The 23,102-nt window shown below is 36.6% G+C and overlaps 1 protein-coding gene across 1 annotated transcript in view; it reads right to left on the bottom strand.

Moving 5' to 3' along the window:
- anos1b (anosmin 1b) overlaps nucleotides 1-23,102 on the bottom strand; it is a 69,909-nt gene that overhangs the window by 30,426 nt on the left and 16,381 nt on the right. The window contains exon 3 of the mRNA XM_058760985.1: nucleotides 1,397-1,459. Coding sequence (XP_058616968.1) covers nucleotides 1,397-1,459 — 63 coding nt within the window. The remainder of the gene's footprint in view (nucleotides 1-1,396; nucleotides 1,460-23,102) is intronic.

The following is a 23,102-nucleotide window of genomic DNA, read 5'->3' as shown; positions in this document are numbered from 1 at the left end:
CAAGGCACGTGTCTCTCTCACTCCTTATTGGAAAGACAATATATGATTGAAGGTCATAAATAAATGATTTGGGGAGATAAAAATATTATTATTTTTATTTTATTTTTGCTTAATAAATGCACAAAAAGTCCTGGTACTCCATATAGTCTGTCCATCCCTGCTCACTTTACAATGGCATTCACTGCAATACAGCAACAAGGATTTTGCCTAGTTAACAGCATTTTGTTTTTGCCAAAATAAAGACAAAAATGCAAGTTGCCACATATAATGCAGTGCAGAGTTCGCTTGATTTGCGTTAATTCTGCAACTGCAAAATCCTGGAGGGACTGTACAGGGGTTTTGTTCAACTCACTAACCCTAATAGCAATAGTAATAGTAATGCTTGATTTAGCACACACCACTAATGAGAGGCAGCTGGAAAGTCAGGGAGTGACAAAAAGTGAAAGAAAGACAGACACAGAGTGGTACGCAGCGGTTAGACAAAAGCCACCCACCCAAACCATGCCGGGTGAGCCACAAAGGCGTCCGGCGGCCCCTGTGTGTCTGTCCCGTCGTGTGTTTGTACTAACTCACACGCTGTAGCCGCCGTTGACACATCGTTCCTTACGACCCGAGTCAAACACACATAACCTCTCTGCTTCTGCACACACATGTGGCAGCGGGGCGCTCTGGAAACTGTTCATCTGCACAACATCTCCAAGATTACTCAACTCAACACTTCTGTCAGTCTGAACGAGGCGCATGTTTCTCTCATTGGGTGAATCACAGAATTGGGGAAACAACAAAGGGCTTCACTGCGTGTTTCTAAGTGGCTGTGAAGAATTCTGGGTACTTATTACCCAACGTGTCTTATGCACAGCTGAACCACACAGCGTGTCCATCTGATGGACCTCAAGCGTTGAAACACTTCACGCTGACTGTTTAAATTAAAGCTTTGTTGAGATAATGATCGCTGAATTTCAACAAGATGTTAACAGTTGTTGCGCTTTCTGTGAAGAACAAAGGTCTGGACGTAAACACGGCTCTTATCTGGTTGACTTCAATAACGTGCTGATCTCTGCTGAGGGAAACATAATCTCTGTGTTCAACTCTAGAACACTCTGGGGACACGGGATAAAAGGGCCATAAAATCACACTGGAATTCTGAGAGTCGTTCAATTGCTGCTTCAATTCGTTTTAGACTAACGCACACAAAACCACACACATGCTTGACACATCTTTGATTGCGGAGCGTGACTACATGGCTACATGTGGTAATTCATAACCTCGTCTCAGACTTATATTTGTGTGGTTTTTAATCAGAGAAACGTCCCACGCAATTAGCCTTTCCTTCACGGCTGTAACAATCTCCAGTCGGCAAAAACATAAGGAGGAATTCTTCCATGGAGAGACTTACCTCGCAGGTCTTGGGAGACAGGGCTCGTCTTGTTTCCCATAATTCCTTGCATGGTTGTAGGCACTGCAGACAAACAAATAAACAGTCCTGAGTACGGCCAATAACTTTTTAAAATGCCACAGATAGCCGTGGAGCAACAGAACACACAAGTATTTGCATGTGAGCACAAGGAATGCACTGTTACAGTACAGCAGCCGTGGGGACACGTTCAAACTGTGTTGCATTGTGCAGACGGCAGAACTACAAACTGTTGTGACAAGCTGTTTAAAATATTGACAGACTGATGAATATTTCATGGGTTCGAAATTTGACCAAGTCTAGATGTTATCGGATTTAAACACATTTATAGCCTGTGTTTATTTTGAGTTTTCAGGAAACTTACCCCAACCCTAAACCTTAAGCAGAAATAATATTTTGCAAGAACAAGTTGTAAATCGTATCGATGTTCAATTTCATACACTCTTTCCCCTTAAAGTGAACTATGCTGGATTAAGGCCCTGGTAGAATCACAAAGTGAAATCACACAACAAACAGGTGTCACATTTTGAAATCCGGACAAAAGGTGATTTTGAGTTCACTTTGGTGGTTAGAAAACGCTTTACCTTCTAAATTACATTGGTCCTTGATAGGTGGGTGTATTATAATAAACATACAAATATATATTATAAAAATAGACAGAGAAACAATAAATGCATTGAACTATACATTACAATTATAGCAAATTAATAAATCATATAAATGAAAAACTTCAAATAACGAATAAAACACAAATATAACAAATACATTAAATTATAAATTAAAATGCTCCATCGGGACAAGACCACGGGAATCAGATAAGCCCTTTACACAATCTGACATGATTACGGTTGGAATTGAACTGCGGGTTTCGTCTGGCCAAAGGAGAACTGGCCCCCCGACTGAGCCTGGTTTCTAATTATTTCTAAGTAATTTTTCCGTTACCCATATACGATTAAATTTCGTTATGTATTTTATCAAATCACATGAGTTTGTAAGAAACTGTTTAATTTTCCAAAAATATTTTACATTATATTAATATAATGTACCACATGCTGATCAGAGGGATGCAATGCCAGAGTAAAGTAAAGCCACAACTTACACAACAGATCTTTTTTTCTGACAAAATCAATATAATGCAATATTTCTGTCTGCTGAATGTAAGCTTTTTCATATTCCAAGCTTGCCTGCTGCACTGGGGACATCACATGCATGTGCGAGTCATGAAAATTATGAAAGTAAATCTAGGAATTATCTGATTGTTAGATTGTAAATCAGTGGGGTTGAGGCATCAAAAGTAACTAAGTAACTAAGCTGTTTTATGGAAAGTAACTGTAATATTATTACTGAAATCTTATTAGTAATTAGTTACACTACTAGTTACTGCAAAAAGTAATATTATTACAGTAACTAAATTACTAGTTTCTAATTACTGCCCAACACTGATAAGGACGCTAAAGACCACAGCCTCCAGGATTAACTGCTAGTGCACCTCTTGAGGTCAGGGGAGTGAGGTTTACCTGTACAGTTCTTAGTATCTGGCCACTGTTTACTCATGCTTCTATGCCTCACTACTATCCGGATCATGGCACCAAAGTAACTGGTCCAACTTGCGCCACTCTGAGAGGGATTTGAACCAGCGTCAACTGGCATGGTAGGCAGGTGCAGTAATGAGAAAACTAAAGACCACATATCCTTCGGCATCAGCACTTGTGTGCCTCTTGAGGTCAGGGGAGTGAAGTGTACCTGTACAACTCTTATATGGCCTCCATTACACACTCCCCTTAAACCTCACCACTATCCGGGTCACGGCACCAATATAACTGGTCCAACTTGCACCACTCTAAATGGGATTCTAACCAACATCCAATATGAGACTTGGGTACTAATAAGGATGGTACAGACCATAGCCTCCAGTATTAGCTGCTAGTGCATCTCTTGAGGTCAGGGGAGTGAAGATTACCTGTACAGCTCTTAGTATCTGGCCTCTGTTTAGTCATGCCCCCTAAGCCTCACTACTATCTGGGTCACGGCACCAATGTAATTGGTCTGACTTGCACCACTCTGTGAGGGATTTGAACCAACATAAACCAGCATGGTAGGCAGGTGCATTACCAAAGAAACTAAAGACCACAGCCTTTGGCATTGGTTACGTGTGTGCCTCTTGAGGTCAGGGGAGTGAGGTGTACCTGTGAACTCTTATATGGCCTCCATTACACTCTCCCCCTAAACCTCACCACTTTCTGGGTCACGGCACCAATGTAACTGGTCCAACTTGTGCCACTCAGGGGAGTGAGGTTTGCCTGTATAACTATTACTATCTGTACACTATCTGTTGCACCCGCTCGCACAGTTTTCATGAATCCAGCAGCATGGGATCTAAATATAGCAAACAGCATACCATCGCTCAGCTTTTTTTTTTCTATAAATAAAGAATGATGAAGAACTTTGTTGTGAGTATACCAAAATCTATAACCACAAAGTGAATGATGAATGAACGAAACAAATAAGTTTCCTTATGAATGGGGAGTAAAATACAGCAAAACCTTTGTTGCTAATGCTCATGCAGCTCATAATTTAAGCCATGGTGAAGATATAATTTCCAGTTTTCCGCCCTTTCTTTCCAATGACAACTGCTTTAAGTTGTTGTAGAAGTAAATCACTTGGCTTTGTGCTGATGATTTAATGATTACAATGGAAAACGATGTAGATATATTGGATACTGAATGCACTGACTGCACAAACAGATTCGATTTCATTGCTTACAAAATGTGGTCAATCCTAAGGATCAGATTTGTGCGAATAAAGCCCTAGATGTACAAGCATTCAAACATCCAATACAAAGGATGACCACATTTGTTCCATTCAGAATCAAGTGTATTTTTTCCCCTCTAATCTAAATGATCCGTTCCCTGTGAGACGTGCTCCTGGTTGAACCCCCGCTGGCCGGGCCTCCAGTCGCTCATGTGCTGGAACATTTGAACACATCTGTTGTGTGTTATGTGATGGATTATTCTGACATCTGCCCCCATCTATCCCCCACCTGAACAGACAGCTTTCATTTGGCTGAACTCAAAGTCAAGACCACGTTCAAAAAATAAGAAAAAGGACAGAAAATAAGAAAAGCGGAAAGACGTGGAGTGAAACTGGTTTCACCTTACTGCAAAGATAATCTTATTATCAAGATAATCAAAGTCTAAATCTGTCATTTATAGCGAGTTTGATTAAAAAGGATACAGGGATTCTTTTAAAAATATGTTCTTCTCAAATAAGATTTATTTTTCTTCTGGTGATACCAGTGTCTAGCCAATGCCCATATCACTACAGACTGACAGTCTGCAGAAGGGAAAACAACCAAACTCATCCAATACTAATACTGTCAAAAGTACAAAATATACAAAAATAAATTCTTCAACAAAAACACGAGTCTGTCTTTAAGGTGAAGTGTGTTTTTATGTTAAAATGTAGAAATGTGGAAAGATATGTAGAGTCAACTGAGTACAGCTTTTTGTAGGTTTATTACTCTGAAAATATTAATTGTTTGTTTGAGGAGGCCAAAATAGCAACACGAGTGCAACCATTCCCTCTGTGAAAAAAGCACACTTTTTATTACAGAAATAATAATCTTTAAAATAATATACTTAAGTGTGAACTGGCTGTAATGTTTACTTAATTGCATGTTAACTGTAATTAAACGAAAATGTATAATAATTTATATTTATATTAAATACAATTAGCTGAATTTTAGAGTAAGTACATGTTTATATGTAATTTTAAAATGTTGTACTATTGTCTCTGAAATATGGTTAAAGTGTACTACTGAATGTACTGACAAACATAAATGTTTACCATACCTTAATGTAACATGAATTTAAGTCATGTATTATAATATATTTGTAATTACACAAGTTGCTGTTTAGTATGTTTAAAATATATTAACTTTCAATGTGATTTTTGAATAACACACTACAGTTCAAATTATAATCAAGTACTAAAAGACTAATAAAACAATGATTCAAAATGTACTTTAAAACATTGAAAAAATGCATTATTATAAAGTGCATTTCTAGAAGTGTACTTAAGATACAGCACACTTAAGTGGCCTTTTATTTCATTAATATTACATTATCTGCAATTACAGCTTTTTAAAAATAAACTTGTAAGATGTGAAGTACTCTACAAACGCACACTGAATGCAATCCAAGTCCCTACATATATGGACAACAAGGAAACTTTGTTTATCAAAAGATTATATGGAAATGTAAATTCATGAACTGTCAGTTATGATGTCCCTATGGAATGTTTTCATGTTTCTGTATATTCAGTTGAGGTCAGTATAGCTCCTGTGTTTTCAACCTCCATCCAATGACTGCTGACGGCCCTCAACACAACACACACACACACACACACACACACTGCTTGGCAAACACACTGTCTGTGAGTCATCAATATGACAACACACTCCTGAGAGGAAGGGGTGATGGGGAAAGAGCCAGAGATCTGGACTGCATTAGTGCGTTTGTGAACAGCAGATCTACCGCAAACACTGCGGCAGGGGGTCAGCGCATGGAGACCAGTAGCTGTGACACAGGTTATCACTGACTAATTTCCCTCAGACAAAGGGCTCTGGCATGACACACGCGGGACTGTGGGATATGTTGATGGATGAATGAATGAAGCATCTGCTGCTTCTTTTTACACAAGATCTCAGTGTAACAGTGAAGAAGTAAAACCGTGATGCAGCTTCTGCTCACACTGAGGTGATTTGAAGTTTAGGCCGATTAGTGAGGTCAGCTAGTGAGTTTACCTTCTGAGTGGTGCTAAAATGGATATGAATGAAGTGACGCTTGCTGGATTTTAGTGTACTGACAGCATTTGGGCTTTTCCTAACAGTGCCTGCTACATTGACTACATTTATATGCATGGCAGAAAACTGCTTATTTTGAGAAAGCTGTGTAAAATAAGAAAGTGTAGGAATGCTGCTTATGTGGTTACATGGCCACATAAAAAACCCGGGTGTGTTAAACAGCTTCCTCTTTCCTTAAAACAGAGTTCACATTTACATTTTTATTCGGACCATTTTGTTATGTGCATTATTGCCATTTTAACAGTAACAGTCTACAAAAGGCTACAGTAAAAACCTGTTTATTGATTAACGTAAATTGCCTTACTATATACACTCTTAAAGGTTTTTTATTGGCATCTGTGGCTCCATCAAGAACCATTAACATCCATTGAAACTTTAGTCAGTTTTATGGACCACTTATGATCACTGCTAATCAAATGTTAGAATTTTTGAAGCAATGTAAAAATGTTTCAAAACAAGTTCACTGACTTCTATGTAGTGTTAAGTAATCACAGGTGAACAGGATAAATAATTCTGTGAGAATTTCCTATAATGCTCCTTACATTCAGTCTGTGGACCAAAACCTTTCTTTAATTTAGTGTTGAAGATGAATGTTTTCTGAGAGACGCCCCACAGGGAAGAGAGCGTTTTCTCTAATGCTCATCATCCTCCTCCTCCAGATCAGAAGAACCCAGACATATTTTCTTCAAGAGGAGCGCTGACTCTTTGCCCTCGTCAGGCTGCACTGACTGGTCCCTGACGGAAACGCTGTGGGAGACTTTTCTTAACACTTAATCTTCTCTGACAGCGAAGAAAAGCTGATATTTCAACACGAGATGAGGGTTATGATGAAATTTCATAGGTAAAGTATTAGAGGGACCAACAGATCTTAATATTTTAGGTATTTCAGTTCCACTGAATCCTAATTAAAGCCTTGGGAATAATTTTCTTTGCCACTTCTAAAAACAAAATATACATTTTTGGCAAAGAACCGAATAAAAAAAGTTATTGCTTCCTATAGACTGCAACAGTGATCGTTCACAGGCATTGTTCCCTAAAGTATTTTTGACATTCTTTTCCTCTAGGCATTTAAAAAAAAAAAAAATTTTCCAGCCATGAAATGAACCATTCAGCCCTAGGATGAATCTCAACATTTCATCCTTTGATTTGAAGCAAAAATACTTTTATAGTAACTGTGATTATAATTAAGTATACAAATATGTGGTAACACTTTACAATAAGGTTCATTAGTTAACATTAGTTAACAACATTAGTAAACATGAACTAAGAATGAACAATACTTCTACAGCATTTATTAATCGTAGTTAATGTTAATTTCATGCATTATTAAAATCACAAGTTGTGTTTGTTAACATTAGTTAATGCACTGTGAACTAACATGAATAAACAATGAACAACTGTATTTTCATTAACTAACATTAACAAAGATTAATAAATAGTGTAATGAATGCATTGTTCATTGTTTGTTCATGTTAGTTAACACATTAACTAATGTTAACAAATGACACCTTATTGTAAAGTGTTACCAAATATGTTTACTGGAAAGACATATACACAAACATATGCACTACCTTTCAAAAGTAAGATGTCTCTGGACTACCAAATGATTTCTTAAGGATCACGTGACACTGAAGATGTAATGGATGCTGAAAATTCATCTTTGTATCACAGGAATAAATTGCATGATAAATTATTTACATTATAAATACATGATTCCATTTATATTCATTAAAAAGGAACACAGTTCTTTTAAGTTGCATTAATATTTCACAATATTACTGTTTTGGGCTGTAATTTTGATCAAATAAATGCAGCCTTAGTAAACAAAAGAATCTTCCTTCAAGAAACATAAAAATCTCACTGACCCCAAATTTTGAAAGTGTAAGAAAAGACTTGTGTGCTTCATGGTAGCAAGCAGTAGCTGCTGAACAGATTTCTCTGATTGGTGAATCTATTTTTAGGATTATGGGTAGTGTAGTTCTTTGAAAAAAAAAAAAAAAAAAAAATGATTTTGAAGTAAAAATCACACTGATTTGTGGCCACCACAGACGCATCTGAACAACCTCAAACCTAATACTGTTAAAGACTTTCATCATTTGCTTAAAAGCACTTAATCCTACAAAACTACACTAAGTCAAGTTCTGCAGTGAATGGGTGCCGTCAGAGTCCAAACAGCTGAAAAAAACATCACAATAATCCACAAGTAATCCAGTCCATCAATTAATGTCTTGAGAAAACAAAAATGGCATGTTTATAAGAAACAAATCCATCATTAAGGCGTTTTGACTTCAAACCATAACTTCTAGCCACAATAACAAGTTCATAATCCATAACACTTAATAATGCTTTGATAGAGGACTCATATTGTTTTTTCTTTTCTTTTTTTTACCATGGATTTACCCTAAATAGATAAAGGGCCTAAATCAATATTAATGGACCCAGATGCACTGGAGGCTGCAAAAATAATAGTCTTAGTTTTACATTCATTTAGGTGCAGAAAATTAATAGCCAACCATGTTTAAAGTCCTTTAAGCATGCAAGAAGAAGCACTAAGGAGTTGCCTTCCTTCATTACTGGTACATATATTTGCATGTCATCAGCATAACAATGAAACAATATTCTGTGTTTACTAAACACAGACCCAATCGGAAGCATGTACAATGAAAACAAAATGGGTCCCAAAATGGATCCTTGAGGCATCCCACATGTAAGAGAGGCCAATGATGATGTAAATTCACCCAGGGTAACTGAAAAGCTCCTATTGGTTAGACAGTGCCACAAATCACTATTAACTGTTCAAGTCGTGCAATAAGAATTTCAAGGTCTATGGTGTCAAAGGCTGCACTAAGGTCTATTAACACCGAAACTGCAGCATCACCAGAGTCTACAGTTAGCAAAACACTGTGGAGAACGTTCAAAAGTTTAAAAAAATAATAATAAAAATTATGGCAGGTTTGAAGCAAAAAATTGTCTATGAATTAATTACAAAAACACAGCTTTTGTCTTCTCAAGATGTTAATTGATGGACTGGAATGGTGTGGATTACTAGTGAATTATTGTGATGTTTTCATCAGCTGTTTGGACTCTCATTCTGACGGCACCCATTCACTGCAGAGGATCCATATGTGATCTAAGAGCTAAGAGATCTCATAATGTAAGACAAGTCAATAAAAATTTACTCTGTTAATAATACATTGTTATTTATTTATTTATTTTACGATTAAAGGAAACCTCTGTAAAATATAATGTCCTGGCAGAATATTATCAGTGCCTTTTCCATTTTTCTCCAGATATTTTTCTTACAGTGTAGGAATAATGCCAAGAGAATTGAAGAAAGGTGCAAGGAAGCCACTGGAACAAAAAAATTCCAGAATATCATTTTGTCACTATTGTAACAGGATCTGCTGTGGATGAGCTGGGAATGCAGCGGGAAGCACTGAATGGAGAATCCCAAGGGTCAGATCATCTCTGCGCTTGTCTGCCTGCGATTTAGCCACAGCATGGCTTTGATCACATGTTGACTTCTGCCCGCAGCGGGTGATGCTCTTCACAGGCGCTGGAATCTAAGTCATGTGCCAATCTATAAATTATGAAAAGAGAACCTAATGCATCACGTGCAGTTCAACACTCTAAGGTGAACCGGATGCCTTTTTCACACCAGTATACCTGAAACCAGACACATATAGAAAAGACCTTCAGCAATGCATCATTATAACTGGTGCAGTTATAGCAGATAAATATAAGTATTGGTTAACTAATGTTCCCTCCATCCACCTGAACAGAAAAAAAATTTCATGTGAATTCTTTAACTGGATAGTCTGTAAAAAATAAATAAACATCTAAAAGTTAAGTTAATGCATATGATTCACATGTTTAAAGTCACAGTGTATCAAGCAATTTTTCTGATTAAATTACATTTATGATTTAAAATGCAAATAAATAAATAAATAAATAAAATAAATAACAATAAATCAATAAATAAGTATATAAATAAAATAAATAAAAATTGAGGTTTGCTGTGCTTTTTTGTAGGTTGAACAATTTGGCTAAAATTTTGTTTACATATCAACTTAGCTATAAAATAATCATCATAATAATAATTATTATTAAATAAAAATAGAAAAAAAAAAAAAAAAAAAAAGAAATATTATTATTAATATTTATTACAATAACTACAAATTAGAAGGTCAAAAAAAAAAAAAAAGGTTCACATTAAGAACAATAACATGAATAAGAAATGTTCACTTCAACACCAATTTCTAAATTCTGACCTGTGTGATTTTAAAAATGGAAACTGAATCTTCTGAACTGACTGGATTTAATTGGAACTGAAGATCAAAGTCTGTAAATGATGTAGAAGTAAATGATGGAGAACGATTTTAATGGGTTAATTGTTGATAAACCCAATATTTATGATCGGACATTTAACAGATGAGACATTTAACAAAAGTCTCAGTTTTTATGCTGTGGAATTCATCATCAAATCTCATGAATTGCATGAAAAAGAGCACCAGGAACATCTTGCCTAACATTCCTTTTATGGTGTACTATAGTATTAGTAAGAAAGCCATATGTGGCTCACAAGGGTGAGTAAATTATGACAATTTTCATTTTTGAGAGAACTATGCTGCATATTTCCGCACAAGATTTCTGACAGCTTCAGTTCCATACTGAAAATTACGGGACATGCAGATGGACTCAAGTTGCACATTTAGCTTAGCTCTGGTTCAAGAAATCTCTAGCTTTTTCCACACATTTTTGAGTCTGCCGTTTTGTTCTGCTCAATAGCAATTGCGTGGTTTAAAGAGAATATTAGGCTGAACGCTTGAGAAATGCACAGACCCAGACTGAACTAATTTAGCTACTTCAATGGTGCACAAGTGCTTGAACAAGCAGCTATTCTGAACTCAGACGTCTGTATGGTGGCAACCTCAGAACCTGTAAAGAGTTTCACTCTCCAGCTGTCCTGCTGTTTTACTGTCTCTTCCCTTCAAAAAAAGCAGATGACATTCAGGTCTGGCTGAAAAAAAATGTGTGAGAAGTTGTGGCTCAAAGACAGCATGGAAAACCTCTTCATGAAGATAAAAGCCCATTCCTCATCATAAAAAAGACATCAGAGTCACCAGATGAATGAAGCAGTCATGACGGCTCTTGTCCAATCAAATCCATTCCTGCTACCTGACCTCATTTCCTGCAAAAGAGCACTTCAGTGTGCTCTTCCATCTATCGTTAGTAGTGGTTGAGAAGAAAATAAAAAAATAAACTATTGCACAGTTTTATACATAATTTGCAAGGGCCACTTGTTTAAAAATGCATTTTTATATTGGTGTAATAGAAAATGGTGTAATACCTGATACGGATGTTTCTATCTTTCGGAAAAGAGATGTTTAATATGAAATAAAAATGCAAGGTTGGAACCAAACCATAAATATAATTTGAGAAAAACCTATATGGCTGTAACAAATTACAGAATTTTTTTTTTTTAAATTGGTGCAAAATATCATTTTTGTTTCAGTGTGTCAAGATCAAAAAGGACATAAAAGCAACATAAAAACATCAGAAAATGAGTCCATATGACTTCAGTTGTTATACATCACCGTTTGAAACAACAAGAAAGAAACGCTCAGCATATTCACATTAAGACAAATAAAAACAGATTCACGTTTACAGAAACATCAGATTGAAGTTGACACGCTTTTTGAGTTCAAAAACTCTTAAACGTTTTCCCATAGTTGCAAACATCTGTGAGTGAGATTCTAACATCTGTTGCGGAGGTGATATCAATATCTTGCTTGCTTATGAAGTAGTTTCCTCTCGGTAGCCAATGTGTTAATCGCTTTCAAAAGGATCTTTTGTAATGTACAATCAAATCAATCAGGATTAGGAACTCGAACAGGCCATGAACCTCATCAGTATGTTTATTTAGCTGGCCAGGGCATATGTTTATACAGTGACAGAAAAAAAAACACCCTTACAGTTTCATTTTACATCAGTTCCATGCATTTGCCTGATGAAAAGTGACATACCCATGCATAGCCGTATACAAATACTGAGATCCAAAACTGAGCTTGCTATGGGGGTTTGGGGGCATACATTTCCATTTTTGTTTGTGCCAATGAAAAAAAAAAAAAGGTCATGAAAAATGGCATTTGGATTAGGAATGGCAAAATCTGAATAGGCAAATGATAATAGAATAAAGAATAAAGAAGGGAAAATAGCTAAAAAATTAGAATTTATTGTAAAGTATTTGCTCTATTTGCGAATAATATCAGGTTAATTTACTGTCCTTGGGCGTTAGACAAAGTCACACGTTATTATATGCGTTAACTTAAATTGTGTAGGCTACAGTGAAAAAAAACAAACAAACAAAAAAACACTGCAATTATCTTATAAGTAACTTTTTGTTGTCTACACTTTCTAGTTTGAATGACAGTCTTTAGTACAAGACATGGGTGAAATAGGTGACTTTCAAAAAGAGCAAATTATAGGAATGTAACCTTAAAAGCCCAATTGTTTGCTGTTTATTAAAGAACATGCATAAAACATGGCAAGACTTGATCAGCGAAGAATAGTGAGAAAAAACTGAACGTGAGTGATAGAGTCCATCAAACACTAAGAAGTATTGTGTCCAAACAACAGAGAACTGACAACAAACCTCAATATTCACTTTGAAACCATGTTGCCTTAAAAAAAACAACCACAGAGAATTTCACAAAGCCACAGTAATCAAAGAAAACAATGCTAAAATGTAAAAAAGATGGAATTATGATCATAAAACCTGGACAGTTGGAGCACCAAGATGATCTTCAACATCTGACTTGACCAGAGCTGCGTTTCCCAAAAGCATTGTAAGCCTAAGTTGACTGTAACTTCATTAGTGACAATGGTTCTGCGATTAATTTAGGATTATGATATTTTTGGGAAACGCAGCCCAGATCAATCAGCTGACTTGAATATGTTCAAAACGCTGTGACAGTTTTGGAGAGAAGAGTGAAAAGCTGATTTCCTCCTTCAACATCCCTGAAGCAACTGGCCGATGTTCTGATAGACAACATTCAGCTGGAGAGACTGAACTTATTCTAAGAAGGTTTGAAGCTGTATTGAAGGCAAAACGTTAATAAAGCGCCTTAATAATGAAATATTGCAAAATATAGATTAAGAGAGTGGTTGTTTGCAGTTTATGCAAACAAAAATGGCCATATGAAACAATCTGTGCTTATTATTTCTGGACAAACAGAAATTCTGATAACGAAGTCTAACCAGAATTGCTGGGGGCTAATTTGGTTAGACCTGCACTACAGTCGGAGAGCTATAAATGTTCTTGAAAAAGGAAATAAGAAATGAACAGGATGTAAGCAACAGCTAATAAAGGTGTTTTGGACTGTCTCCTAACTCAAATACTGAGATAAACAAGCGTGAGGAGTGATGGAAATGAATGAGACCACACTGGGCCAAGAAAATGAAATGAGTCACTGGCGTCAGTGAGAAACATGATGCTGAATGCTCAATAATAACTGCAATAGACAACTGAAAACAGGCGCCCAGAAGACACTTTTAAGGTCATTGCACAATTAAGATTGTGCTCAGATGTTGTGCATGAGCAATAATTCAATCAAACAATTTGATGATATAGTGCCAAAAACTCAAGTCAAGAAATTTTTTTGCCAAGTACTCAGTCTTTACAACCTTACAGTGACTTTACTAGTTCTATAAATAAATAATATGTAACACTTTACAATAAGGCGTGCATTAACTAAAATGAACTAACAATGAGCAATACACTTGTTAGGCTGGCCGCACACTAGAGTATTTTAAGCCCGATTTTAAGGCCGATTTGCACCCCGACCGATCGGGGGTCATTACGATTATTTATCTGCTCCCGATCGAGACGGAGCGTTGCCGAACTCACTTGATTGGGCTGCCTCTGACGTGATACCCGCGATAGCCAATGAGAGCAAGCAAGCGTCACTCACCGGATGTTGCGTGCTTCTACAGCTGAAACCTGGCAGCCACAAACATGCCGTGAAAGCAGAGAACATCACCCATATTCTATTGTATACTTTGTTTTTCACTGTGAAACAGAATGCGTGCCAGGACAGCCAGCTGACAACGTCGCTTGTCCTCTATTTGTTTGTCTTCTCTAGTCACGTTTGATCTCGCGAGTCTCCATGAGATCACGTGTCACTGTGAAATCGTTCCTACAATCTTCAAGTATGTGGTCTCGCGGTCTGCTCGAATCATATAGTGTGCGCGTTCAGAGGATTATAAGGCTAAAAATCGGTTGAACTGTCTTCATGTCTGTGGTCTCCCATGGTTTTAAAATCGGGTAAGATTTGAAAATCGTCTAGTGTGCAGCCAGCTTTAGAGCATTTAGTAATCTTTGTTGACATTAGATAAGGTTACACTTTATTTTAAATTCTGTTGATAAGTAACGTTGCAACTACATGTTAACTACCAGTCATTAGAAAATTAGTGGAGTATTAGTAGAAAGGTTAGGGTTAGTAAAATAAGTTAACTTGCAAAGTTATTTATAGTCTGTTGGTGGAGCACCAAAAAAAAAAAAAAAAATGTTAGCAGATATTTAGCAGACTGTCAGCATGCGGCGTGTACAAGGAATAGGACTGGAGAACCAGAGTGCGATTCAAACATGGAATACTTTAAACAAACAACTCGGGTACCAGAAGACAGTGATAACACACCTAATCATAACGGAGATTGGACCAAGACTAAGGGAGAACTGAGGACTTATGAACATGAACCAAACAAAGGGAACTAATGAGATAATTAACAAGACACAGGTGAACAGAATGACATAATCAGGCAACACAGGAAAACTAGGTCACATGATAAAGGCAAACTGAAAACACAATAAGCAGACAATGAAAATAAAACAGATCACAAAACACACATGGAATGTGACACAGACAGTTTACTGATACTCTAATTACTGCTAGTTGACATGCAGTTACAAAGTTTCTTATAGCCAACCAAATGTCTAAAGGACACCATAAAAAAAAAGTGTTAAGGTCTTCTCGTCCGAAGTTTTTGCACGTTAAAAAATGAATACGACCTCATGTTGTGTCAATCACGTTTACACACTGCCTCCGAAACTTTCGTTCATCATAAAATAAATCAGACCGAAAAAACAGAAAACCCCCCGAAAAAACAGACTCAGTGCGCAAGGAGCTTTACTGTTATTAAAAATACAACCATTCATTGTTAGTTCATATCAGATCAGGTTCATTAAATAATATTAATACTTCAAGGGATAGTTCACCCAAAAATGAAACTTCTGTCATCATTCACTCACCCTCAAGTTGTTCCAAACTTGTATGAGTTTCTTTCTTCTGTTGACCACAAAAGAAAACATTTTTAAGAATGTGGGTAACCAAACAGATGACGGTAGCCACTGACTTCCACAGTATGGAATAAAAATACTATGGAAATCAATGGCTACTATTCCTAAAAATGTCTCAATGACAAAATGTTCATTTTTGGGTGAACTATCTCTTTAATAATATTAACCTAAGAATATTTTATTAACCCATAGAACTTTTTTTCACTATAAAGCAGCTTTTGTGCAATGAAAAGTTTCCACAAATGTTTAAGGTTCTTCATAGAATAAATGATTCAAATAAAACATTCTTTTTTAAGAATGTAAGGTTCATAAAGTATTTGTCATTGTTAATGAATGCCAACTAATCAAGTTGCTAGCATTAACCTTATTGTAAAGTGTTCTCAGATGATCATCTGATCAGAAAAGCACTTCTTCTGAACATATGTCATCATAAACCAGAGGAGCTTTAAAGGGGTCTGTGACGTGGTGGAACAAATTAAGAAAATCTTTCTGAGAAGCGGCGCAGACCCTCCGAGACCTTTTGAAAGCCGTGCAGAACAAGATGGCAACAAATGGGAGAAAGCTGTGCTCGCTGCAAGAGGCCAAAGGAAAATGGAACGGTAGCTTGTGTTCCCGGCCTCACCTCCGATGAACCTTCAAATGCCAGACGCGAAAAACTGAAACATTAGGAGACGCAGTGTAGCCCGAGAAAGAGTGGAAGTCCATTCATCTCTCAATGTCAAGAATAACTCAAATGACTTATCCATATGGAAGCCGATGACAAACGTCCATACCACCCCCCCAACGAAACACAAATCATCTCGGACTTGATTTTGAAAGCCTCTGTCCAGAGATCTCTTCTTGACCTCTCAGCGTTCTCATTTTGCCTGTTCATGATTCTAAAGGAAGGCTCCATGTTCTGATTTAGTGTCCTGACATGTACATTCTCGTGGGCTCCAAACGCGCTATGACAAAAACCATATGTGCAGAAACATCTTTAATTCAGTGTTTCTGAATCCCGGGAGTTCTCGAGTAAAACGTGCAAACGCCTTCCTAGCGAAACATCAGCCTGCTTGCTGAACGCAGGACGGGCCGGTCATTAAAGGTGTCACACGGGCAGCAAATGAACTGGAAAGCATCCGTTGCTTGCTGCAGTTTAAATCAGCACACAATCTGCACTGGTGCATTATGGGAACAACCTGGGTGTTCCGAATGTCTGCAATCCATTGACTTGCCATTGCAGTTCAGGTGTCTGCAGGCCACACGCAACACGCTCACAGCAAACATGCTGTTAATGGTGGAGAAGAAACTACGACACAAGGCCACGGAGTTCACCAGCCTGCAGAAACTCTCAGCGGCGGCGAGGAGGAGTTGTCTACGCCACTCATATGGTTCGAATGAATCCGTCATCATAAACTATTTCACGTGCCGTTAAAGGTAACAGAGCATATTTCAGATATGTAAATGGTAACCAAGCATGGTTTACTTTAGGAACTGTAATGTTGGCTTTGAGACTGTCTGTGGTTTTGAAGCTAAATGTATTGCTTTAGGTGGAAACCACAGTTGATTTCATGCTGTTGCCATTATTTGGTGCTTTGAATAAGAATGTGTAGAGCGCTTTAAGCGTGGAGCTGTTTGAACTGGGGTTTAATGTTACACAATTGATGTATTTAAGCTTCTGGAAAAAATCATTGACAGTAAAGCTGTCACAATACTTCAATCACATCTTGCAAGCCATGTAACAGTACAAGTATTTTATCACTGTTAAAATACAAAACTCATGTTGTCAGACAATTTTCTGGATGTAGAAAAAATTATGAAAAATTAAGTTAACTTTAAGGCCATTTAGTTTGAGTAACTCAGCTTACGATGAAGTAGATGTCTTGTATGTAGTGTTTTTGTTCATATTTTATTGTAAAAGTTGTATGTCACCACTGAGAATAGTGTTCTCCTTGAAGTTTTTTTCCATTTCAATTGGTCTGTGACTTGTTTTGGTGTTTAGAATTAACTCTACATAACCTTATTTTTGTTTAAGAAACTGATACATAAGTTAGATCAGCTGATAAAGTTTTAGACCATAAAAACATAATTATAATGCTCAACTTAACCTAAAATTCAAGCCATAAGTTTCCATATGTTTAGTATACTCAAAAAGATCCTAAAGATCGTTGCCTTGTGCGTTTAAGTTTTCTCAACTTTTGATCATTTTTAAATGTATTTTAATACCTATGCATGCATGTTGTTTTTCATTAATAATATTAAAATTCTCAATAGCAAATAAAAATAAAGTCGTGTGTGAGTGAAAGTGAAAATATTTTACGAATAACAAATATATCATTAATAAATGATACACATTAATGTATTTTGGCAAAATTCTTCACTTTGTTGTCTAGTTAAACACTATTAAACACTATTTTCACAAAAAACTGCCACCTCTGAGCCACTCAGATACCAAATGCAATTCATATGATAAACATCAACTGTAACAACTGAAACAACTAAAAATGATTTTAATTTCAAGATGATTGGAGTATGTTTTACCCATACTCAAATGTCTACTTCAGAATTTAATTCAATGTGTTACTTGCCATTTCTTTGTAATTATTTGTGAAATTTTTTAGGAAGTACTGTGTGAAAATTTCTACACAACACAAACAGACGCCTCAGGTACCTAATTTCTTGATATGCAGCAGATTTTAATTTTAATTATATTTTTTTGTGTGTGTGCAAAGAACACATGGGAAAACACACAGCGTTTTTTAAGTTTGTTCTTTTCATTTTATGGTATTGCAAAAATGTTTAACCTTCATGCAAGGTTAACTACTATTCATACTACTATTCAGTGATTTTCAAACTGAAATTGTGTGTAATGCATAACAGTGATGGTAAAATGTATTTTATGTATGTATGGGAGTGGCATTTTTGGGCTGTTTTAATTGGTCATTGGACTAGTTTTTGGCTAGTTTTGATTGACAATAGGCAGGTCTGGCAACCCTGACAAGAGTACTGTGGAGCCACCAGTATTTTGAGGCTTGGTTACCATGATAAGAGCGCTACTAGGCTGATTTATCAGCATGAGAAACAACATACAATATTACTGCTTTCAGATACCAAATGAGACTCATTTTAAACCTCCAAAAATGACCAGTTGCCAAACAAAGCTGGAATAAGCTCTCATGTGAAACTTCCAGGAACTGTTAAATGTAATGAGCTCCCAAAATCTCAAAACAATATACCCTTAAAGCGGGAACCTGCTGAGTCAGCAGTGGCCGTCAGTGCCCTTATGGCTTCAGCACGAGCTCAGCTGGCCACACACAGAGTGACCCTCGTGTGCTGCCCCTCATGACCCTCCAGGCGTTCGGCTCACCTGCTGATCAGGGTCCAAAGCTTGCGCCCCAGCCCTGCCCGGGTCAACCCCAGCAGGGCACAGGCTTCCATCTGCTTCTAAGCTTTACTTAAGAGAAGAGAGAGTGGCTTCAGCGGGGTTAATCCCGTTCCAGAGGCGTAGTAAACTGCATGTGTTGTCACAGTGAAACATCTGACAGCTTTCTCGTTCACCCGGGGTCAAGCGTGATGGATAAGACTGGACAAGTGCTGGGGTGACAGCCCTGATCAAGCTCCTAACACCGGCCACTGCTCATTATAGATGCTGTAGCTTGTGCATTTGGGGAAAAGTATACATCAAGTTCATTTTTTTAAAGTAAACTTAAAACACCACAGGTAAACAATTAAATTCAAAATCACAGTACATTAATACATCGAATTTTGCATTACAAGTTTTCTGAAATGTAATATTTGAATATGCGAATGAGGCATAATCTAATTAAAAATACATCTTCAGAACAGAACACATCTGAATATTGGACAAAGCCAAGATGTTTTATTTTGTTGACGAATCAGAGTTAAAGGTTTTTACAAAGGGGATTCTGGAAATTCCTTTTTATCAATTCAGAAAATACAGCAAGAAAAGTTAACAGTAAGAAAAAAATTCACCATGTTTTAGGAATAATGTTATATAAATCAAGATGAATGATGAACAAACCCCTCTGTAAAAACCTATATACTAAAGTTTGGTGTGTGTAAGTACTGAAGTGCAAGAGAAACTAATTTTGAGAAGCGGCATGTAAAGATATGTACTGTATAATTGACATCTACAGACGCAAACAGATAAAGTATAATAAAATAAACACTCAAATGTATATTTTGTAGGTTTTCTTTCCACTAGTCTGAAAGAAGATGTTTGGAAGCAAAATATCCCAAAATTGGCCTAAAACTATGGTTTATTTTCACAGCCTTTTTTTGGTCATATTTACCAAGGGTACAATTCTGAACATGTGTGTACGTTATTATCAAATGTAATAGAGCACTGCTAGATGAAAGTTCATTTATTTTGAATAAAACTAAACACTCTTCAGTGCCTCTCACTGGACATTTCTTCTTGAAAGTATTGCGAAATGTGCAAGATGCTACATAATATTTTGCCAACATGTTGCCACAGGTGCGTTTTTCCAGTGAGTGTGGTTTGTAAGTATTAGTAATGTTACTATTAACCCATAAATTGCACAATACAGTAGCGTTTTTAACCTTTTAAAATGAATTTGTGTTGCAAGGTCTTTCTAATGGGCGCATACCACAGTTTCACTCAAACAGTCCCAGTTGTGGTTTAATATAGCTCCCAAACACAGTGTTAAATCAGAGGAACTGAGACTGAAGTGGACCATGAAAAATACCCAGCACTGATTTTTTTTTCAGTAATAGTGATATGCAACTGTAATTGCCCTTCGATAAACTAGTAAACAAGGTTAGCTCATTATTGGTAATTGCCTAAGCCCAGACATCTCTGGCTGCCGTCCGCCAATCACCAACCACCGCTCAGCCTGAGGGCCAGAGCTTTAAAATCCCTGAATGAAAAAGAGCAAAAACATTCCTTGTGAAAGCTGTATTTCTCACACCAAGCGTTTAAGCCGTTCTAATTGCTTTCAGATGGAAGTAATCCACCGTCAGCCCTTCCAATAACAGGTAAAGTAAATGTTGTGTTTCTTATGAAAATAAGCTGTGTTCACATCCTCCTGGGCTGAGCTGCGTCTCTAAAAGTGCACTTGAAATTAGCTCCTGTTTATTCGTTTAAAGCTGAGTAAGACGTAGTTTTTTTCCCCCTTTTCTTGTAATTTCTTGTTTGCTTGTGAAGGACTATCTACATCTCAATTTTTTTGTTTGTATATTTTGAGTGCATGATCACCACAAATCCCATCCTATCCCTTACAAAAAAAAAATGTTTTACTCGAGTGTGCTCTTGTTATGCTGATTTTAAACAAAACTAAAACAAAAAGAGGGAGAGAGTATACATTCGGTCTACAGTTTATGTTACAGTGCTTGTATACTTTATACAAAATTCAAACAAAATCATACTTAAGTATACTTGGCTTACACTGACAAGTATACAGAACAGTCTAAGAAAATTTGGCCTATACTTGTATTTCATAAAACTGTATAATTTAGTATTCTATGTATACTCTGTATATTTTAGATATCTAACAGTATACTACACTTTAAGTACATCTTTCTGAACTGAAAAATTGGGACAACTTAGTCTCAAGAAGTTTTGAAAATAATATACTTACTACACAAAATATACTTGGAAAATATACTTGAACTTTACTCAAGACAAGACACTACAGGCAAAACCAGCATTATTAATCCTGTTGATCTTTATTTAAAAACAAAAACACACAAATCTAACCTTTCATTGAACTAAAACAACTGAAAATGGGGGAAATCTCATTATGAAATAAACGTTTTTCTCAAATACATGTTGGACACAATTATTGGCACCCCTAGAAATTATTATGAGTAAAATATCTCTGAAGTATATTCCCATTCATATTCACAATTTTGAGCACTCCAGGGTGATTATGAACATGAAATTATCCAGCCATGGCTTCCTGTTTCACAGAAATATAAATAGGAGGGAAAACAAAGCCCAAATTCCCTTAATCATCCATCACAATGAGAAAAAACTAAAAATATATTTCTGATGTGCAGCAAAAGATAATTGAGCTTCACAAATTAGAAAGTGGCTTTAAGAAAAGAGCTAGAGCAGTGAAAATTCCCATTTCCACCATCAGGGCAATAATTAATAATTTCAATCAACAGAAAATGTTATAAATTTGCCTGGCAGAGGACGTGTGTCTATATCGTCCTAATGCACGGTGAGAAGGAGAGTTTGAGTGGCTAAAGACTCTCCAAGGACCACAGCTGGAGAATTGCAGAAAATAGTTGAGTCTCAGGGTCAGAAAACCTTCAAAAAATACCAAACCCCATCTACACCGCATATTGCTTGGGAGGGTTTCAAGAGAAAAAAATCAAGAGAAGAAAATGCTTTCACCAAAAAAAGACACGACTGGAACTTCAAATGGGACTGGCTTCTATGGTCAGATGTAACTAAAAAATGAAATTTTAGCAGCAAACACTGAAGATGGGTTTGTTGAACACAGGGATAAAAAGTACCCCATGTTTACAATGAAATATACTGCTGTATTTTTGATGTTGTGGGCCTATATTCTTTCTGGAGGTCCTGGACATTTGATTCTATGACACAAGGCATCTTTGATTCTATCAAATACCAACAGATAAAAAAATCATTAAGTGACTGACTCTGTTAGAAATCTTAAATTGGGCCATGTTTGGATCTTCCAACTGGACAATAATCCAAAAACAAACTTTAAAAACAAAACAAAAATGGGTCACTGGGTACAAAACCAAGCTTCTGCTGGCCATTCCAGTCCTCTGACCTGAACCCTGTAGAACATGAGTGAACTGAAGAGAAGAAGCAGCAACATGGAGCTGGAAATCTAAAGGGTCTGGAGTGATTCTGGATGAAGGAATGGTCTCTGATCTCTTGTCAGGTGTTTTCTAACCTCATCAGGCATTATAGGAGAAAATTCAGAGCTGTTAAACTGGCAAATGGAGGTTTCAAAAAGTACTGAATAAAAGGGTATTGTTAATTATGTCCAATGTGTATTAAAGAAAAAACATTTATTTCATAATGATATTTCCCCCCATTTTAAATTCTTATTCTCCAATGAAAGGTTAGATTTTTGTGAATTTTTTAAATAAAAGATCAAAATAATGAACAATGCAGATTTATTTTCACAGCCTTCTTTGATCATATTTACCATGGGTACCAACAATTCTGACCACGTGTGCAGCACCTATACTAAACCCTACCTTAAACTTAACTGATAGTGTTAAAAAAAGCAAATGTGATATAAAAATGCCAACCTGGTCTCATAAAAATACGTACCTCTGCGCACTTTTTGTGCGACACCGTTTTACGTACCTTGATGCACGTTTCGCGGCAGTTTCAAATAGAAATGTCCACTGAGTGGCGCTAAAACACAGGTTCAATATGTGAACCCTGGCACGTTTTTATTACGCAAATATTGGTACGTATTGCTGTTTTTTTTATTACGTTGCTTCAGATACGT

Source organism: Onychostoma macrolepis, chromosome 22, assembly GCF_012432095.1.
Source record: "Onychostoma macrolepis isolate SWU-2019 chromosome 22, ASM1243209v1, whole genome shotgun sequence".
In the NCBI taxonomy this organism is placed as follows: domain Eukaryota; kingdom Metazoa; phylum Chordata; class Actinopteri; order Cypriniformes; family Cyprinidae; genus Onychostoma; species Onychostoma macrolepis.
The sequence above is the reverse complement of the archived record's forward strand: the minus strand, read 5'-3'. Positions and strand labels throughout refer to the sequence as shown.